This window comes from Crotalus tigris, unplaced genomic scaffold (assembly GCF_016545835.1).
Source record: "Crotalus tigris isolate CLP2741 ecotype Arizona unplaced genomic scaffold, ASM1654583v1 scf7180000018618.293821, whole genome shotgun sequence".
NCBI lineage: Eukaryota > Metazoa > Chordata > Lepidosauria > Squamata > Viperidae > Crotalus > Crotalus tigris.
Window position 1 is genome coordinate 198,945 of NW_024097109.1, and position 19,652 is coordinate 218,596.

General features: G+C 48.9%; 1 protein-coding gene across 1 annotated transcript; it reads left to right on the forward strand.

The window, feature by feature from the left end:
• The first annotated feature begins 8,788 nt into the window (after window positions 1–8,788).
• Window positions 8,789–19,183, forward strand: LOC120313351 (dehydrogenase/reductase SDR family member 13-like). Its single transcript, XM_039355182.1, has 5 exons — window positions 8,789–8,942; window positions 14,922–15,040; window positions 16,592–16,715; window positions 17,327–17,638; window positions 18,440–19,183. The coding sequence occupies exons 1-5, from the start codon at window positions 8,807–8,809 to the stop codon at window positions 18,730–18,732; spliced, it is 984 nt and encodes a 327-aa protein (XP_039211116.1). The 5' UTR covers window positions 8,789–8,806; the 3' UTR covers window positions 18,733–19,183.
• The last annotated feature ends 469 nt before the right edge of the window (window positions 19,184–19,652 follow it).

A 19,652-nucleotide genomic window follows, 5' to 3' on the forward strand; every position in this document is an offset into this window, starting at 1 on the left:
AGCTCACCATCTCGGCGAAGAAGCTCGAGCCGCAATGCTCCAGCAGGCATTTGAACCGCCGAACAGCTCATGGGGGGGGGTGCCATGAAGTGGATGCCGAGTGGAACATTGGACGACATAGAGAGCCGCGCCCACATGGAAGGAGATGCCTGCACAAGAGGCTACTGGACAGCTGACATGCAGGAGTGGGCTGTCGGGGCGGGACATCCCAGAAAGCTTACAATCACACAGATGAACAAGAGGGAGGGGGTTAAGCTGGAACAACTGCTGCGCTTTGGGCTAACTACAGCTGGATGCTGGTTGGGTGATTAGAGGGTGGTTTTGTTAGATGATTGAAGGGTGGGGTTGTTGGCTAGTTGGGTGGAGGGTGGGGTTCTTAGCCAATTGGGCAGAGGATAGCTCTGAAGCAAGTGTATTTAACCTGCAACTTTGTTTCGGCAAGAAGCTTTGATGCTGTATATCTATGCTGATGCCAACAATGCCTTAAAGTAAACCGCTGATTCCTAAGTCTTGTTGTCTTCGCGTCCTTCTTATCCAGGGGACCGGTAGGATTGTTGACAACTGTCTTGCATTTACGACGGGCACAGTGTCCCGGCATCACCATGATCCCCTTTTGCAACCTTCTGGCCAGCAAACTCAAAGGGGGAAGCCAGATTCTCTTAGAAACCCTGTTGCTAACTTAACAAGTTAGTGGTAAGTGATTCACTTGTGGCAACAAAGGCCACTTAACAAATGTCTCACTACCAACACAAATGTTGAGCTCCAGTGTGGTCATAAGAGCAGGACTACCTGTTTTCTTTTAGACTACCAATGCAGGATGTGAGACCGCTTGCAGTCTTCTACATTTCTATAGATCTTGCTCAGATCTGAATCCCCTAGTGTACGGGTCGGCAACCCATGGCTCTGGAGCCACATATGGCTCTTTGAGCCTTATTTATTTATTTATTTATTTATTTATTTTCAGTATTTATATGCCGCCCAATCCCAAAGGACTCAGGGCGGCGTACAAAGTTAAAACAATGATAAAACAATAAAATAAAGCAGTCATACCGCGAGTCCGATCATATCCCACCCCCCCGGGGACATCAGCCCCAGGCCTGCCGGAACAGGAGGGTTTTAACGGCCTTCTTAAAGGCTGGCAGGGTGGGAGTAGTTCGAACCTCGGGAGGAAGCTGATTCCACCAGGTCGGAGCCACCACAGAAAAGGCCCTTCCCTGAGGGCCCGCCAGCTGACATTGTCTGGCCGACGGGACCTGAAGGAGGCCCAATCTATGGGACCTCACCGGTCTCTGGGAGCTGTGCGGCAGAATGCGGTCCTGTAAGTAACCTGGCCCTATGCCATGCAGGGCTTTAAAGGTGACAACCAACACCTTGAATTGCGTCCGGAGACCCACAGGAAGCCAGTGCAGCTCGCGGAGGATAGGTGACACGTGGGCGTACCTTGGCGCGCCCACAATCACTCTTGCGGCTGCGTTCTGAACCAACTGCAGCCTCCGAACGCTCTTCAAGGGTAGCCCCATGTAGAGCGCATTACAGTAATCCAGTCTTGAGGTGACAAGGGCATGAGTGACTGTGAGTAAAGCCTCCCGGTCCAAATAAGGCCGCAACTGGTGCACTAGGCGAACCTGTGCAAAGGTCCCCCTGGCCACAGCCGATAGATGTTGTTCCAGATTTAGCTGTGAGTCCAGGAGGACACCCAAGTTGCGTGCCTGCACTGAGGGAGGTAAATTTGCCCCCCCCCAGGACTAAAGATGGACCATCCAGTTGGCCTTTGGGAGGTAACACCCAGAGCCACTCGGTCTTGTCAGGGTTGAGTCTAAGCCTGTTCACCCCCATCCAGACCCTCACATCTTCCAGGCACCGGCACATCATGTCGACTGCTTCGCTGAAAGGACACGGGGTGGAGATATACAATTGGGTATCATCCGCGTACTGATGATACCTCACCCTGTGTCGCCGAATGATCTCACCCAGCGGTTTCATGTAGATGTTAAAAAGGAGGGGGGACAGGACCAAGCCCTGAGGCACCCCATGGTCGAGGCGCCTAGGGGTCGATCTCTGTCCGCCCGCCAACACCGACTGTGACCTGTCAGAGAGGTAGGAGGAGAACCACTGCAATACGGTGCCGCCCACCCCCACCTCTCCGAGACGACGCAGAAGGATACCATGGTCGATGGTATCGAAACCCGCTGAGAGGTCAAGAAGCACCAGGATAGAGGAATGACCTCTATCCCGGGCTCGCCAGAGGTCATCAGTCAGTGCGACCAAAGCAGTCTCAGTGCTGTAGCCGGGCCTGAAACCAGATTGAAAAGGGTCCAGATAATTGGTTTCATCCAAGGATCGCAAGAGTTGAGATGCCACCACCTTCTCTACAACCTTCCCCACAAAGGGGAGGTTGGAGACGGGACGAAAGTTCTTCAAAACAGCTGGGTCCAGGGAAGGCTTCTTGAGGAGGGGCCTCACCACCGCTTCCTTTAAAGGTTGCGGGAAAGACCCCTCCATCAAGGAAGCATTGATTATCGCCTGGAGCCAGCCTCGTGTCACCTCCCTACTGGCCGAAACCAGCCAGGAGGGGCACGGGTCCAATAAACAGGTGGTGGCATTCATTGCCCTCACGGCCTTGTCCACTTCATCAGGGGTCACAGGCTCAAACTCGCTCCAGATAATATGACTAAGACCAGCCCCTGGCAACTCGGCTGGCACTGCCCAGTCAGAGTCCAGGTCCCTCTGAATCTGAGCGATTTTGTCCGAAAGAAACTGAACAAACTCCTCAGCTCTCCCCTGCAAGGGTTCCTCCGCCTCCTCCACTTTAAGAAGGGAGCGGGTCACCCTAAACAAGGCGGCCGGGCGAGATTCTGCGGACGCAATAAGTGCGGAAAAGTGAACACGCTTTGCCGCCCTTATCGCCACTAAATAAGTCCTAAGATAGGCTCTTAATAGTGATCGGTCAGATTCAGAGTTACTGGCCCTCCAACGTCGCTCTAGACGTCTCTTGTGGCGCTTCATCTCCCGGAGCTCCTCAGTAAACCAAGGCGCCCTCCGGGGACCACCACCACAGAGAGGTCGCAAAGGCGCAATTCGATCCAGGGCCCCGGACGCCGCCTCATTCCAGGCCGCAACCAGGGACCCAGACGAGTTGTGGACAAGGGAGTCAGGTATTTCCCCAAGCTCCTCCTGGAACCGATCTGGGTCCATTAGGCGCCTGGGGCGGAACCACCTAGTCAGTTCCCTTCTCCTGCGGCTCTCCGCCTCCTGCCATTTGCAGAGAGAGAGAGAGAGAGAGAGAGAGAGAGAGAGAGAGAGAGAGAGAGAGAAGCACTTGCACTTCCTCTCTGTGTGTATGTGTGTTTGTGTGTGTGTAAGAAAGAGTGGCCTCACGCTATTCCAATGAGCTGAGAAGCTTATTGGGCGGGGCTCCTCCCTTTGCTGCGTCTCTGCAGGAAACAGGAAGGGCAGGAGAGAGCCAGCCCAATAATGTGTGTCAGCTTGTTGGAGAACAGCCTGAAGCCAGCTTACCAGGTGAGCAGAAGATTGGAGAGAGGGAGAGAGGGTGGGGAGAGAGAGAGGAAAGAGAAAGGGAGAGAGAGAAAGAGGGAGAGAGAAAAGGGGGGAGGAAAGAAAGAGGGAGAGGAAAGAGCAAGAGAGAAAAAGAGGGAGAGGAAAGAGAAAGGGAAAGGAAAGAGGGAAAACTCATGCACAACAGCCTCTATTTCTTTTTAATTAAACTCTTCAATCAAGGTCCCCGCCCCTTGTGTGCATGCACAAGTTTTGCGGCTCCCAGTGTTTTCTCTGGGAAACGGGTCCAAGTGGCTCTTTGAGTGTTTAAGGATGCAGACCCCTGCCCTTGTGTATGTTGGGGAGTGATAAGACTGAAATAGTTCAGGGTCCTAAGCAGCTTGTGTCATGGTTCCGACAGATGAAACTCTTCAAAAGAACTTCGAGGCATTGGTTACCTTAAAGAATCTTTTATTCGAGTAGCGTAACATCAGCACTACATAATCAAAGCCAAAAACTGAATTCCCCTCCCCTTGGCACCTAGTATCAAAGCACAATTCCCTCCTCCAATTAACTGTCATAAATCACATTCCCCAATTAGCTCGAAACACGGGCTTCCTCTCCAGTTCTCCAGTCCACCAATTCTTTTATCAGCTCTGGGCTCAATAACCTTGATTCTCAGGCTAGGTTTAGTGTTGTTATGTCTAGCTGGACTTCATTCACATCCCCCCTCCCAGCATCATCTAACACTAAATGCGGAAGGGAAAAAGATGGCTACATTTCCATCTATTGTCAATGCTTGTTAGACCCAGGGATTTGCAGAAAGGAGGAGGATTGGTGCTTCTTAGTTTGGTTGTTTACTTGCAGACTTTTCATGACCCACCTCATGCATACTGATGACGTTACCTAGTTGGGTCCTGAAACACCTTTAATTCAGAGTTTTTCCTGGGGGGGGGGAGAGACTGCATTTCAACCCCAGTGGTTTTCAACCTCAGTAACCTCCGATATGTGGGTTGCGATTCCCAGAGGGCCAAGGGCATCATCAATGCATGGAGGGGAAGCTGAAGCAAATTCACTGGGTGCTTCCTGGTGGCCCTTATTGACCACTGAAGATGGGACATCATAATGGCAGCTCCTTCAAGGACATGTGCCTGTTCCTTCGTTGGGCCAAGGAACTCAAATGCTCTCATCCTCCTCTCCATCAAGCTGAAAAAAAAAATCTGGCTAGAAGATCTTGGTTGCAAAGATGCAGCCAAACCTGTTCCTGAAAAAAAATCTGGCTAGAAGATCTTGGTTGCAAAGATGCAACTCTAGTAGGGCCCACGTCTCTTTCTCCAAAACTAGAATCCCTCAGCCGCATGGCACCAATTCTGCTCCATCAACCAAGTCAAAAGTCCAGCACTCCTCCAGACTGGTGCTTTGGTGGGGTTACATATATCAATGTTCCTCAGGGAGACAACACTGAGCCACCAAAACCGTGTAACAAGCTGGCTGGTGAGCAAATGAATCTCTTCCCTTCGCTGATGGTGTTCCCTACTTGGGTCATGAAATGTCTGCAAGGAAGCCACCCAGCTCAAGAGAGCACCAAGGATCTCCCAGTTTGAATTAGTGGGATATTTGTAGTTTAGAGTTGATCTGTGAGATCCTTAGCGGTCTCTGACCTGGGGCTTTCTTGAAGGCATCTCATTACCAAACTAGGCAACATCATCAGTGCTGGAAGGGAGTGGAGTTTAGAGAAAGGAGGAGGACTGGGGGGAACTTGGTGCTCTCTGAGCTTGGCGGTTTTCTTGCCATACGTTTCATGACCCAACTAGGTAACATCATCAGGGAGTGAGGTTTGTGGAGAAGAGGAAGATTGTGGGGTCCTTGGAGCTGTCTGAGTTTCGTTGTTTTTTTACAGACGTTTCATATCCCAACTCATGCATATTGATAATGTTACCTAGTTGGGTCGTGAAACATTTTTAATTCAGAGTTTTTCCTGGAGGGAGACTCTGCATTTGTACCCGAGTGGTTTTCAACCTGGAACTAAGAAGAAACTTCCTAACAGTGAGGACAATTAACCAGTGGAACAGCTTGCAAATAGAATAGAATAGAATAGAATAGAATAGAATAGAATAGAATAGAATAGAATAGAATAGAATAGAATAGAATAGAATAGAATAGAATAGTCCAACCCCCTGCTCAGGCAGGAAACCTTATACCATTTCGGACAAATGGCTGTCCAATCTCTTCTTAAAAACTTCCAGTGTTGGAGCATTCACTGCTTCTGGAGGAAGGTTGTTCCATTGGTTAATTGTTCTCACTGTCAGGAAGTTTCTCCTTAATTCCAGGTTGCTTCTCTCCCTGCTTAGTTTCCATCCGTTGCTTCTTGTTCTGCCTTCAGGCCCTTTGGAGAAGAGCTTGACTGCCTCTTCTTTGGGGCAGCCCCTGAGATACTGGAAGGATGCTATCCTGTCCCCCCTCGTCCTTCCCTTCATTAAACTAGACATACCCAATTCCAGCAACCGTTCCTTATATGTTTTAGCCTCCAGTCCCCTAATCATCTTTGTTGCTCTTCTCTGTACTCTTTCTAGAGTTTCAGCATCTTTTTTACATCGTGGTGACCAAAACTGGATGCAGTATTCCAAGTGTGGCCTTACCAAGGCCTTGTAAAGTGGTAGTAATACTTCATGTGATCTTGATTCTATCCCTCTGTGAATGCAGCCTAGCACTATGTTGGCCTTTTTGGCAGCTGCAGCACACGGCTGGCTCATATTTAAATGATTGTCAACTAGGACTCCGAGATCCTTCTCACAGTTGCTACTATTGAGCAAGGTACCCCTACTATACCTGTGCATTTGGTTTTTCTTGCCTAAATGTAGAACCTTGCTTTTTTCACCATTGAATTTCATTTTGTTAGATGGCGCCCAGTGTTCAAGTCTGTCCAGATCCTCCAGTATGTCTTCTGGAGTGTTGGCTATTCCTGCAAGCTTGGTGTCGTCTGCAAATTTGATGAGTTCCCCATCTATCCCCTTGTCCAGTTCGTTGATGAAGATTTTGAAGAGCACTGGGCCCAGAACAGAGCCTTGGGGCACCCAACTACACACTTCCCTCCATGTAGATGCGTTCCATTGAGGACCACATGCTGAGTACGGCCGGTCAGCCAGCTGCAGATCCATCTGGTGGTGATGCTGTCTAACCCGCATTTTTCTATCTTATCAAGTAGTAGGTTGTGATCTACTTTATCAAATGCCTTGCTAAAGTCCAAGTAAATTATATCCACAGCATTCCTCTGATCCACTAATTTTGTCAAAGAATGCAATAAGATTTGTCTGGCATGATCTGTTTTTGACAAAACCATGTTGGCTTTTGGTAATGACTTTATTTGCCTCTAGGTGTTCGCTGATTCATTGTTTGATTATCTTTTCCAGGATCTTCCCAGGTATTGAGGTCAGGCTGATAGATCTGTAATTTCCTGGGTCCATTTTTTTCCCTTTTTTGAATAGAATAGAATAGAGCTGGAAGGGACCTTGGAGGTCTTCTAGTCCAGCCCCCTGCTCAAGCAGGAGAGCCTATTATACCATCCTATGTCAATAGCCATCTTTTGCATCTTGGGATGAAGCAAGCATCTATATGCCATTATTTATAAGATGTTTACTGACTTTTATGCATTATAAAGCTGCCCATGTTGCAATAGCGACCCTGGGCAAATTGTAAAGCAGTGTTACTTAACCTTTAAGATGTGGGAGCAGATATTGTGTGATGTGTTAAAAGTCTTCCCACAGGTTGGTAACTATTCCCAGCCTTTTGCAATGGACTGTTGGTGAATGTGTTCATGCCGATGGGGTTCAGGTGATGCTCCAGATGTTTTGGGATGGCCCCCAAGACCCCTATTGCTTTTGGTGCTAACTTTGCTTTCTATTTGCAGCTCTTTGTGCATTTTGTGATCTTCTCCAGTTCCTTCCCTTCTCTTCTGCCGTCTCCAGGCACTGCCACGTCCACTATCCAGACTTTTTTTGGTCTTTCTTATTGACAATTGTTAAGTCTGGCACTTTAAATATTCCTATCTCTCGGTTCAAGGTGGTTCCACAGATGAAGATTCTGAGCGATGGGGATTATAACAAGGAGACCCTCCCCTCTTGTTCCACTGGACCCCCCCAAGGTCTGAAAAAGGGGTGTTGAGGCAGGCCCAATGGTTGCCCTCAGAAAAAGGGGCCACATTCTGGGTTAGAAATCAGGGCAAGGGAGGAGCTGAAAGAAAACCCCTTTGAGGTAGGGCACCATAAAATACGGTCCCCACCCCCATTCTGACCCAGTGCTGGTCCCCCTGCCCCTCGGCCTTAGCAGCTGGGCGCAGAGCCAAGGGACGGGGGTAGCAGAAGGCAGAGCGGGTGGGTGAGAGGGAGGCCCCCCTCCCTCCCCATGCCAGGAGTCCAGGCTCTGTAAGCAAAGCATCCTCAGAGATAAGATGGGAGACCACTAGGAGAGGCCGGGAGGTGCGGGCAAGGAGATGGCAAGAGGGCAGGAGGGCTGACCAGCTTCCACCTATTTCCTTCCTTCCTTCTTTCCTTCCTTCCTTCCTTCCTTCCCTCCCTCCCTCATTCCCATTTCCTTCCTTCCTCCCTCCCTCCCATTCCCATTTCCCTTCCTTCCTTCCTTCCTTCCTTCCTTCCTTCCTTCCTTCCTTCCTTCCTTCCCTCCCTCCCTCATTCCCATTTCCTTCCTTCCTTCCTTCCTCTCTCCCTCCCATTCCCATTTCCCTTCCTTCCTTCCTTCCTTCCTTCCTTCCTTCCTTCCTTCCCTCCCTCCCTCATTCCCATTTCCTTCCTTCCTTCCTTTCTCTCTCCCTCCCATTCCCATTTCCCTTCCTTCCTTCCTTCTTCCTTCCTTCCTTCCTTCCTTCCTCCTTCCTCCCCTCCCTCATTCCCATTTCCTTCCTTCCTCCCTCCCCTTTCCCTTCCTTCCTTCCTTCCTTCCTTCCTTCCTTCTTCCTTCCCTCCCTCCCTCATTCCCATTTCCTTCCTTCCTTCCTTCCTCTCTCCCTCCCATTCCCATTTCCCTTCCTTCCTTCCTTCCTTCCTTCCTTCCTTCCTTCCTTCGTTCCTTCCTTCCTTCTTCCCTCCCTCCCTCCCTCCCTCTCCTCCCTCCTTCCCATTCCTACCTGCCTGCCTGCCTAGCCCAGTAGGGGAGGGCGAGAAGCTGGCTTTCCCACGCGGGGAGGAGCGGGAGGTGGGAGGCGGGGGGGAGGGCCGAGGGCGGCGACCGTCCGGGTAAAAACGAAGCGCTCCCGGGCTGCGGGGAAAGGTAGCGGGGCCGGGCGAGCGAGCGGGCCATGGAGGCGCTGGCGATGCTGGCGGGGGGCGCGGCGCTCCTGCTGGGGCTCTACGCGCTGCTCTACTACAACTTCGCGGTGGGCCCCCGGTGCCGGAACGCGGTCAGCCTGCGGGGCAAGACGGTTCTCATCACAGGTAGCTCCGCGGGCCGCTGCGCTCCCATCCGTGGCGGGGGGGGGGCGTGGCGGCTGGGGCGGGGGGCGTGGCCTTTCTTTCTTTCTTATTAAATAACCCCCCCACCCCCACCTCGGGGGCTCCAGGCGGGATCCAATTCCCGGAATCAAAGGTCCAAGCGAAATGCGGGTCGCGGGTTCACCATAACCCAGGTTGTCCCCCATCCAGGTGGACCCAAAGGGGCCTTGGACCAACCCGGGAAAGTCCATCCCCAAAAGCTCCTTGGGAATAAAGCGGGGGAGGCTCCGCAGAGACCCGCCTGGGACCCCTGGCCGGGGAGGGAGGAGGCGGGGCGGGAGAGCAGGGCAGAAAGTGCCCTCCCCCCCGCTGGGCTGCCGGAGACCCGTGTCTGGACTAGCCAGGGGGAGCCTGGGAAAGACCAACAGAATAAGGGAATAACGGAGTGCTGGCAGAGGGAGGTCTTCTATCAACCCCCTCCTCAAGCAGGAGACCCTATATAACCATTCCTGACAAGGGGCTGTCCACTCGCATTTTAAAAACCTCCAGTGATGAATCAGCCACAACTTCTGGAGGCAAGGTGTTCCACTGGTTAATTGTCCTCCCTAGTAATAGTAATAGTGGTAAAGTTGGAAGGGACCTTGGAGGTCATCTAGTCCAACCCCCTGCTCAGGCAGGAAACCCTACACCATTTCAGACAAATGGCTGTCCAGTCTCTTCTTGAAAATTTCCAGTGTTGGAGCATTCACTGCTTCTGGAGGCAGGTTGTTCCGCTGGTTAATTGTTCTAACTGTCAGGAAGTTTCTCCTTAGTTCTAGGTTGCTTCTCTCTTTGGTTAGTTTCCACCCGTTGCTTCTTGTCCTGCCTTCAGGTGCTCTGGAAAATAGCTTGACTCCCTCTTCTTTGTGGCAGCCCCTGAGATATTGGAACACTGCTATCATGTCCCCCCTCGTCCTTCTCTTCATTAAACTAGACATACCCAATTCCAGCAACGGTTCCTTATATGTTTTAGCCTCCAGTCCCCTAATCATCTTTGTTGCTCTTCTCTGTACTCTTTCTAGAGTCTCAACATCTTTTTTACATCGTGGTGACCAAAACTGGATGCAGTATTCCAAGTGTGGCCTTACCAAGGCATTGAAGAGTGGTATTAATACTTCACGTGATCTTGATTCTATCCTCTGTTAATGCAGCCTAGCACTGTGTTGGCCTTTTTGGCAGCTGCAGCACACGGCTGGCTCATATTTAGGTGATTGTCTACTAGGACTCCGAGGTCCCTCTCACAGTTACTACTATTGAGCATGGTGCCACCTATGCTGTACTTGTGCTGTACTTTCTTGCCTAAATGTAGAACCTTGCTTTTTTCACCATTGAATTTCATTTTGTTAGTTAGTGTCCAGTGTTCAAGTCTGTCCAGATCCTTCTGTATCTTAAGCCTGTCTTCTGGAGTGTTGGCTATTCCTGCCAGCTTGGTGTCGTATGCAAATTTGATGAGTTCCCCATCTATCCCTTCATCCAAATCGTTGATGAAGATGTTGAAGAGCACTGGGCCCAGAACAGAGCCCTGGGGCACCCCACTACACACTTCCCTCCATGTAGATGCGGTTCCATTGAGGACCACTCGCTGAGTACGGCCGGTCAGCCAGCTACAGATCCATCTGGTGGTGGTTCTGTCTACCTCACATTTTTCTATCTTGTCAAGTAGTAGGTTGTGATCTACTTTATCAAATGCCTTACTAAAGTCCAAGTAAATTATGTCCACAGCATTCCTCTGATCCACTAATTTTGTCACTTGGTCAAAGAATGCAATAAAATTTGTCTGGCATGATCTATTTTTGACAAACCCATGTTGGCTTTTAGTAATGACTTTGTTTGCCTCTAGGTGTTCGTTGATTCGTTGTTTGATTATCTTTTCCAGGATCTTCCCAGGTATTGAGGTCAGGCTGATAGGTCTAATTTCCTGGATCCATTTTTTTCCTTTTTTGAGGATGGGAACTACATCAGCTCTTTTCCAGTCCTCTGGTAGTTCCCCTGTGTTCCAGGATCTTTGAAAAATATAGTTCAGTGGTTCCGATATCACATCTGCCAGTTCCTTGAGAACTCTGGGGTGTAATCCATCTGGTCCTGGCGATTTGAACTCATCTAGGCTGAACAGGTGCTCACTTACCATTTTCTTGCCTATCTTAATTTGTGTTTTTATTTTGTTTTTTATGGCACTATTCTCCTTAATTCCAGGTTGCTTCTCTCCTTGGTTAGTTCCCATCCATTGTTCCAAGTCAAGCTATTTTCCAAAGTGCTTGAAGGCATGAAAAGAAGCAACGGATGGAAACTAAAGGAGAGAAGCAACCTAGAACTAAGGAGAAACTTCCTGACAGTGAGAACAATTAACCAGTGGAACAACCTGCCTCCAGAAGCTGTGAATGCTCCAACAATGAAGTTCTTAAGAAGAGACTGGACAGCAATTTGTCCAAAATGGTATAGGGTTTCCTGCCTGAGCAGGGGGTTGGACTAGATGACCTCCAAGGTCCTTCCAACTTTTTTATTATTATTATTATTATTATTATTATGGATCATCACACAGTCAGCCAGATGTTCAGACTGGATTTGACATTTTGTCTACCTCTCGAGCCCAAGGACCTGGGATAGGCAGATGTGGATGTTTGATGGTATTACAGATATCGTCGCAGGATGGAAGCAGTTCCTAGTAAGGCCGCCTTTTGCAATTGACTAATAGCGAATTTGTCAATGCCGATGGTGTTCAAGTGGTGCTCCAGTTGTTTTGGGATTGCACTCAAGGCGCCTATGACTATTGGTACTACCCTTGCTTGCTTTTGCCACAGTCTTTCTATTTCTATTTGTAGGTCTTTGTATTTTGTTATCTTCTCCAGTTCTTTCTCTCTATTCTGCTGTCTCCAGGCACTGCCACGTCCACTATCCAGACTTTTTTGTCTTTCTTATCGACAATTGTTAAGTCCGGGGTGTTATGTTGCAGGTGCTTGTTTGAATTCTGAAGTCACAGAGTAGTTTAATTTTATCATTTTCTATGACTTTCTCTGTTTTATGATCCCACCAGTTTTTTCTTACAGTCAAATGATATTTCTTGCAGATCTTCCAATGCTACTGGTTGCTACTTTTTCATGGTTGCTACTTTGTCATGCCTCTGCTTGTAGTCAGTCTGTGCGATCTTCTTGCAGCAGCTTACCAGGTGGTCCACTGTTTCTTCAGCTTCTTTGCGTAGGCGGCACTCACTGTTTGTTGCTGACTTCTCAATTCTGACTTTATATGCATTTGTCCTTAAGGCTTGGTCTTGTGCAGTCAGAATTAGTCCCTCAGTCTCTTTCTTCAATTTTCCTGCTCTTAGCCATTGCCAGGTCTTGTTATTATCTGCTTTCCCAGCTATTTTTTTTAATGTACTGACCATGTAGTGCTTTGTCTTCCCATGCCTCTATTCTGTTCTTCATTTGGTCTTTCTTGTAGGCCAGTTTGGTCTCTCCAGTAGTCAGTAAGCCTTCCTGATATACTAATTTCAGTGCATCTTCATCATTGTTCTTCAGATATTCTTCCAAAGCCATTTTTTCTTCTTCAACCATCTGATGTACTTGCAGCATTCCACGCCCACCTATTTGCCTTGGTAGATAAAGTCTGTCAATGTCACTGCGTGGATGAAGGGCATGATTCATTGTCATTATTTTTCTGGTCTTCCTATCCATTGCTTTTAGTTCTGCTTGAGTCCAGTCCACTATTCCAGCTGTGTACCTAATGACTGGAATTGCCCAGGTGTTGATTGCCTTTATGGTATTTCCTCCATTGAGTTTGGACTTTAAGATCTTCTTCACTCTCTTGATGTATTCACCTCTAATCTTTTTCTTGACTTCAGTGTGCTTGATGTTGTCAGCTTGAAGGATACCCAAGTATTTGTAGTACTCTTCCTCATCCAGACTCTTAATGTTATTTTCGTGGGGCATCTTGATTCCTTCAGTTTTCACTATTTTTCCTTGTTTGATAGTAAGTGTGGCACATTTGTCCAAGCCAAACTCCATTACAATATCTTGGCTATATATACGGACAGTGTTGAGCAGCGATTCTATTTCAGATGATGTTTTTCCATACAGCTTCAGATCATCCATGTAAAGGAGGTGGGATAGTCTGGCAGATGTTTTTGATGTTTGATAGCCATGTCCTGAGTTATTCAGTATGTTGTTGTTGTTGTTGTTGTTGTTGTTGTTATTATTATTATTATTATTATTATTATTATTATTATTACTAGGTATCAGCACCAATTCATTTTTCAGTTTTCAAAACAGGCAATTGTTTTCTGTTTTCATCAATAATCTTTTGCCAAGAAAATCTTAATGAATTCCACCAAATTCACACTTATCCAGATTTAAGTCATATTCATTTCATTTCAGTATGTTTCTGTCCCCTATAAAAATTTAATTCGCCACCTCCATTTGTGGGAGGGTGGAGCAAAAATCCTCACTTTCGGAGGATTTTTTGTTTCTTAGGGTTTTTTTTTTTTAGGAGATCAATCAGAAGACAGAGAATCAGTATTCTTACCCAGTTCCAGACACGTCGTTTACGATCAAGCTTCACTTAGTGCTTTTTGGCTTTGGCTGCTTGTAGCTTGGGTAGACTCTGGAGTGACACTAGCCTTCTATTGGTTTCTGGATGGCTTTCCCCAACCGACCGGATCGACTGTCATCTCTCCACGGTCAGCAGGGCTTCCTTCCTTCTTTGCTGCCTCCTCAGGGTGACTTTTGGGCCATTTAGGGTCCCCAAAAGGAGAAGAATCAGCTGCAGGATGCAGAACCCCGCGATCCCTCGGCTACTTGCACTCTGCACAAAACCAGAAGCCTATAGCCAAATTATTGGTACCAAAGGGAGGCCATATAAAGCCTCTAAATTTATACTTTGGCCAGATGTATGTACTATAATGTATCATCCTTCCTCTGTCCAAATGCCTTACTTACGTTTTTGACTTCCAATGCCTCAACATTCTCCCTAAGGAAGTCCATTCCAGAATGGCACACTGGCTGGGAAGGCATTCCTCCTCTTTGAACTCTTATTGCCCACTCATACTACGCTGGTATCTAGATACCCCTCTGGTATCTTACCTGTCAGGTGGAGTCAAAGTCCTCCTTTGAGTCAGTCGACTTTCTTTTAGGTTGTCACTAGGTCCTGGCTTTCCGTCATAGGTCCCTAATTCCCCTTTGTTCCAACAGGCGTGATCATTAGGGCTGGGAAAATTTACCCAGGTGCGCACTCCCTGTCAGATATCCCCTGCCGCTAATGGTGGAACGAATTCAAATCCCGGACGATCCCCCAATCTGTTATGTGCTCCTGGCTATTTTTCTTCGCAACCAGTGGCAAGCTCGCCTGACCAATAACCAGCCAAGACACAGAAACAAGATTCCGTGTTTCATTTATTGCAATAAGCGGGGAGAGAAGCTATCAAAGCTTGGTTTTCTCCAAAGTTTATCATCTCAAATCAACATCTTTATACATTCCTTGCACCGGCTGCCCATCCCTCCTTATTCCCCATTGGCTGAGGTACTATGAGGTTACATTCTCTCTGACCACCTTCTACATATTTCCTGTTACCCTCCTTGAATATACTAAATCATACATTGCTTGTGCGTTATAATTAGCAGATTATATATGCAAGGTGTGTCAACTAATATTCAATAGTCTATTGAGCATGGTCTGTTAGCTTGTTTTCAAGTTCTGGGGTATATTATGGTTACTTAGAACAATAGGTTCTTTCCCGTTATTCAGGTTTAGTTTTGCCTTTCCTGTTGTCCAATTTTTTTAGTTTTCCCTTTCCTGTTATCTAATTAAAGTTATACAATAACTTTAACTCTGGGAGTTGAAGTCCATCTTTAAGTTGTCAAGGTTGAGAAACACTGCCCAACAAATGCTTCACCATGCGACACCATCAAAGGCTGGGCGATCTCAGTGAATCCTCCTTTCTCTGGTCTTTCCTAGGTGGAAATGTAGGGATCGGGAAGGCCACAGCAGTGGATCTGGCCCGGAGAGGTGCCCGTGTCATTCTGGCATGCCGCGACAAAGCAAGAGGAGAATCGGCTGTGTGTGACATCAGACGGGTAAGCGCCTACTGTGTGGTTTTCTCCTTCCCTCCGTTCTTCAGCACTCAGGTCTTTTCCTGATGGATTTTATTCATTTATTTAGTGCATAGCATCTACAGAGGTCATACAATCCCTTACATGCAATGCAGGTAAAATGCACTATACAGGCAGATGCAAATGTAGATTTAAATAAATCAACGAATACATGTATATCAAACAGGTGGAAAGTACAAAAGGCGAGATAAATATTAAGTTAGGGTAAAAACCATGATAAAATCTCCATAATATGGTGCCGTAGAGTCACAGTGCGATAGATGTTCTAAATTCTGATCACATGACCTCTGGGGATGCTGCACTGGTTGAAAGCGTGAGGACCGGTTGTAAATAACTTTTTTTCAGTGGCATTGTAATTTTGCATCGTTGGAAGTCGAGAATTACCTGGATTGTTTTATTATACACCACCCAGAGCAGGGGTGTCACTCGATTTCATTGAGGGCCGCATCATCATTGTGGTTGACCTCGGTGGGTGTGTGTGTTGGGATGGTTGTGCCTGGCTGGGATGGGCATTGGCAGCTCAACCTCGCTTGCATCAGGCCTGGGTGGGGCTGGGGGGATCCAGGGGTCTCCAGTGGATGGACCAGGGAGGGAGCCTGATCCACTGGAGGAGCCTCGCCATCCCTCTCAGGCCATGTGGGAGGCCTTGGACGGCAGCGCGGGCTGCCCAGGACCCTGGCGGTGGGTATTCAGCCTGGCCGTTGAGCTCCCGGATGCTCGCTGGAAGATGAGGTTGGATGGTGGGGACCGAGCGTGCAGGGGACGTGGCATGGTGGCAATGGCAACTGGCTGGGCTGCCTCACTGTGGTCCCACCACTTGTTTGCCCGCGGCTGCCAGAGCTGGAATACAGCAGGTGGCCTTGCAATCACCTGGTGCGTCCAGCAGGCCGGATCGCATGCCTCCCCCCATGCCTCTGTCTCCACCTGCTGCTTGGAGGGCCAGCCCGAAGGTTGCGGCACTCACCCACCTGTGCTGCACGGGCTGCACAGTCCCCGCTACGTCTTGGGCATGGGGGCTCCCTGCTCTTCCTGTTAGCTCAAGCTGCCGTGGGTGGGGTGGAGAGCGGGAGGCTTGTCCAAATCTGGGCCCATAATTTATTTATTTATTTATTTATGAGACTTATATACCGCTTTAAGTGCGAGCACTCTCTAAGCGGTGTACACCAGTAAGCAATGTCTATATATATTTACATTGCCCCCAACAATCTGGGTCCTCATTTTACCTACCTCGGAAGGCTGGAAGGCTGAGTCAACCTTGAGCCGGTGAGATTTGAACCGCTGACCTGCTGAACACAGTCAGCTAAAGTGGCCTGCAGTACTACACTCTAACTGCTGCGCCACCTCGGCTCATCAATGGTCCAGATCCGGCCTGCAGACCTTGTGTTTGACATGTCTGAGCCAGACTGATTGCTAGGAGGTCAGCAGAAATACGTAGAAGGTAAATAAACCGGGATCAGCCTTGGAAGCCACACCCGATCCCGATTCTTCTCAGGATTCCTTCTGCTCCTTTTCCAGGAAAGTGGGAACTCGGAGGTGATCCTGATGATCCTGGATCTGGCCAACCTCAACTCCGTGCAAGCTTTTGCAGAGACCTTCTTAAAATCGGAGCCCCGTCTGGACATCCTCATCAATAATGCCGGTGGGTGCAGAGCAGACCCCTCCCAGGATATCTGGGCGAGGAAGTGGGAATATTGTGGGGGTGTCCAGGATTTCTGCTGATTGGTGCAGAGTCACCCAACTGGCTTTAATACCTAAGGCAGGACTAGAAATCACCCTCTCCTGGTGATTGGCCCAAAGTCACCCAGCCGGCTTTCATGGCTTAACCACTAGACCAAATTAGATGCCTTACAAGACATCCTTGACTTATGACCGTGATGAAGTCTGCCAATTATGGGTGTAAGTTGTGATGGTTGTAAAGCAGGTCACCCCTGTGGTCAACATGATTTTACAACCTTTTCTAAGGTGGTTGTTAAGCGAACTGGTTGTTCACTATAAGTGTTTTTGCGAAAACTGCAAGTAAATGTCTTTTTTGGCAAAAAATGTCCTAAATCACGGTCGCTTGACATGTTGCGAAAGGCAGGCTGGTCGTCAAGCACCCAGAAGGCGATTATGTGGCCACAAGGGGGAGCCACTGGAGCTTTGGAACCAGGTCGTAATTGCCATTTGGTAATTATGTCCATCGTAACCTTGAATGATCACAAAGTTACCCCTTGTAAGGTGAAGACTACCTGTAATTATTTTTTCTGGCAGGGGTCTTTAAGGCTGGTCAAACCGCTGATGGCTTTGATGAGGCCTTCCAGGTCAACCACCTGGCCCACTTCCTGCTGACCCACCTGCTCCTGGACAGGATGAAGCGCTGCGCCCCAAGCCGGGTCGTAATTGTGGCTTCAAATTTTCATTTCTTCGGGAAGATCGACTTTCGAACCATCCACAAACCAGGGAAGGGTATGTGGCAGGGCCTACAATCGTACTGCAACAGCAAACTAGCCAACATTCTCCATGCGCGAGAATTGGCCAATCGGCTGGAAGGAACCAACGTCACCTGCTACGCGGTTCATCCAGGTGAGTAGAAAACCGGCTCTAAGAAGCCCCAAATGGAGACACCCCCAGGTACATCTGGGGCTCTGCCAGGCATTTCTGTCCCACTGGGGGCTCCCTTGACCCCCTCTGCAGAGCCACCCCGAGAGTTTCCTCCATCGGGCTCAGCTGCGGAGGGAGACGTCTCCCACCCTGCCTGGTCCAGGAGCTAATAGAATCCAAGAATCTTGAGGTGGAAAGGGCCCTTGGAGGTCTTCTAGTCCAACCCACTGCCTAAGGCAGGGATGAGGCTTTCCCCAATCTATTGCTCCTCTTTGTCCTCCTCCTTCTGCCTTTTCTGTTCCTCCCATCCTTCCTCCTCCCTTTGCTCCTCCTCCTCCTCCTCCTCCTTCTTCTCCTCCTCCTCCTCGTCTCCATAAATGCCACCACTTCTTGCACTGATGATGTAACCAAGTTGGGTGATGAAACTAAACTGCAAGAAAACAGCCAAACTCAGAGTGGACCAAAGACCCCACACTTCACCCCTGAGCTACAAATATTCTATCAAAACATTATTATTTAATGTTGTTTATTTGACTGTATTGGCCAACCGACCGCAATGGATTTGTGTGTGCAATGCAGCACACATGCACATGCAAACACAAACACATCCCATTGTCACTCAACATCACCTCTTGCTCTTCTCAAAAAGCTGTGCTGCCCAAATTGCCAGTGATTCCTTGGGAAAACAGGTGCTGCGGTAAGGGTGCATACAGAACCTGCGCCCCGCCAAAAAATCCAGACAGCCTTCCATCCCCGTCCTGCTCTCACAGCCTTTGTTTTTAGGATTTGTTCAAACCGAATTGGCTCGCTCCTACTCCCGTTGGGTGATTTGGCTGAGTTGGTCCATCAAGCCATTCCTCCGAGACTGGAAAACAGGCGCCCAGACCACCATCTTCTGCGCCACCGAGGAGGGCATCGAGAGGCTGAGTGGTCAGTATTTCGCGGACTGCCAGCCGAAGGTGCCCTGGCCACAAGCCCACGATGACCAGATGGCTGAGATATTCTGGGAATTCAGCGAGATGCTGCTGGGACTGACCACTCCATACGGGAAGGGACAGAGACAGAGTTTGGGGTAACCAAAATCGGGCTTCTGATTGCAGGTAGCCCTCGACTTACAACCATCCATTTAGCGACCTTTCAAAGTTACAACGCCCTTGGAAAAATCGACTTATCACCAGCGTCAAGATTCTGATTGACGAACCCAACCAAGTAAACATTTTTGAGGCTTTCTGAACTCTTAATGTAAAACTTTATTGAGTACATCATTACGGCATGCATGCAAGCAAAATCAGCTCTGGCAAAACCCCACCCAAGCCCCATATAGTAAAAGTATAGAATTCCCCCTCCTCCTTCTTGGTCAGGTCACATTGCCCAATTCGGAGGGAAAATATGGTTATGAGAAAGTGTCTCTGGGTCTGGCCAGACACCTGGTGAACCGGCCTTGGTTCTTACGGTCTGCTTTCTTGATCCTTTGAAGTCTACATTCCGGTCCCCTATCCCTCCCCCCAAGTTTGTTGACAAGCTGGGAAGTAATAATAGTCAGGGGTGACATACTCAATTTCATTGAGGGCCGCATCAGCATTGCAGTTGCCCTTGGGGGGGGGCGGTGGGTGTGGCCAGGGTGGGAGTGGATGGAGTGGGAGTGGATGGAGTGGGTGTGGCCTACTGGGTGGGCATGGCCAGCTCTACATTGTTTGCATCAAGGGTGCCTGTGGGGGCCTGGGCAGGAGTGGGATAGATCTGAGGGTCTCTGGCAGAAGGGGGTGGGACCAGGGCAAGTGCCAAGGCATGGTCCACTGGAGGAGCCTCACTGTCCCTCTCAGGTCATGCAGAGGAGAGAGGATTATGGAGCTAAGACTGAATGTGTTTCAGCATAGATGGCCACCACAGAATTGTACATTAGCTCCTGGCTGGCCTGGGCCAGGGCCAAGGCAGAGGGGGCCATTCCCTCACTTTTTCCAGGATGGCTTCGCAAGCCACATGAAACCACTTTGTG

What these genes read in the sequence shown, in the direction of transcription:
- LOC120313351 (XM_039355182.1), top strand. Translation starts at nt 8,807, where the DNA reads ATGGAGGCGCTGGCGATGCTGGCGGGGGGCGCGGCGCTCCTGCTGGGG. An exon ending in CTGTGTGTGACATCAGACGG is followed by an intron (nt 15,041 to 16,591) that starts GTAAGCGCCTAC and finishes CTCCTTTTCCAG; the next exon opens with GAAAGTGGGAACTCGGAGGT. An exon ending in CTGCTACGCGGTTCATCCAG is followed by an intron (nt 17,639 to 18,439) that starts GTGAGTAGAAAA and finishes CTTTGTTTTTAG; the next exon opens with GATTTGTTCAAACCGAATTG.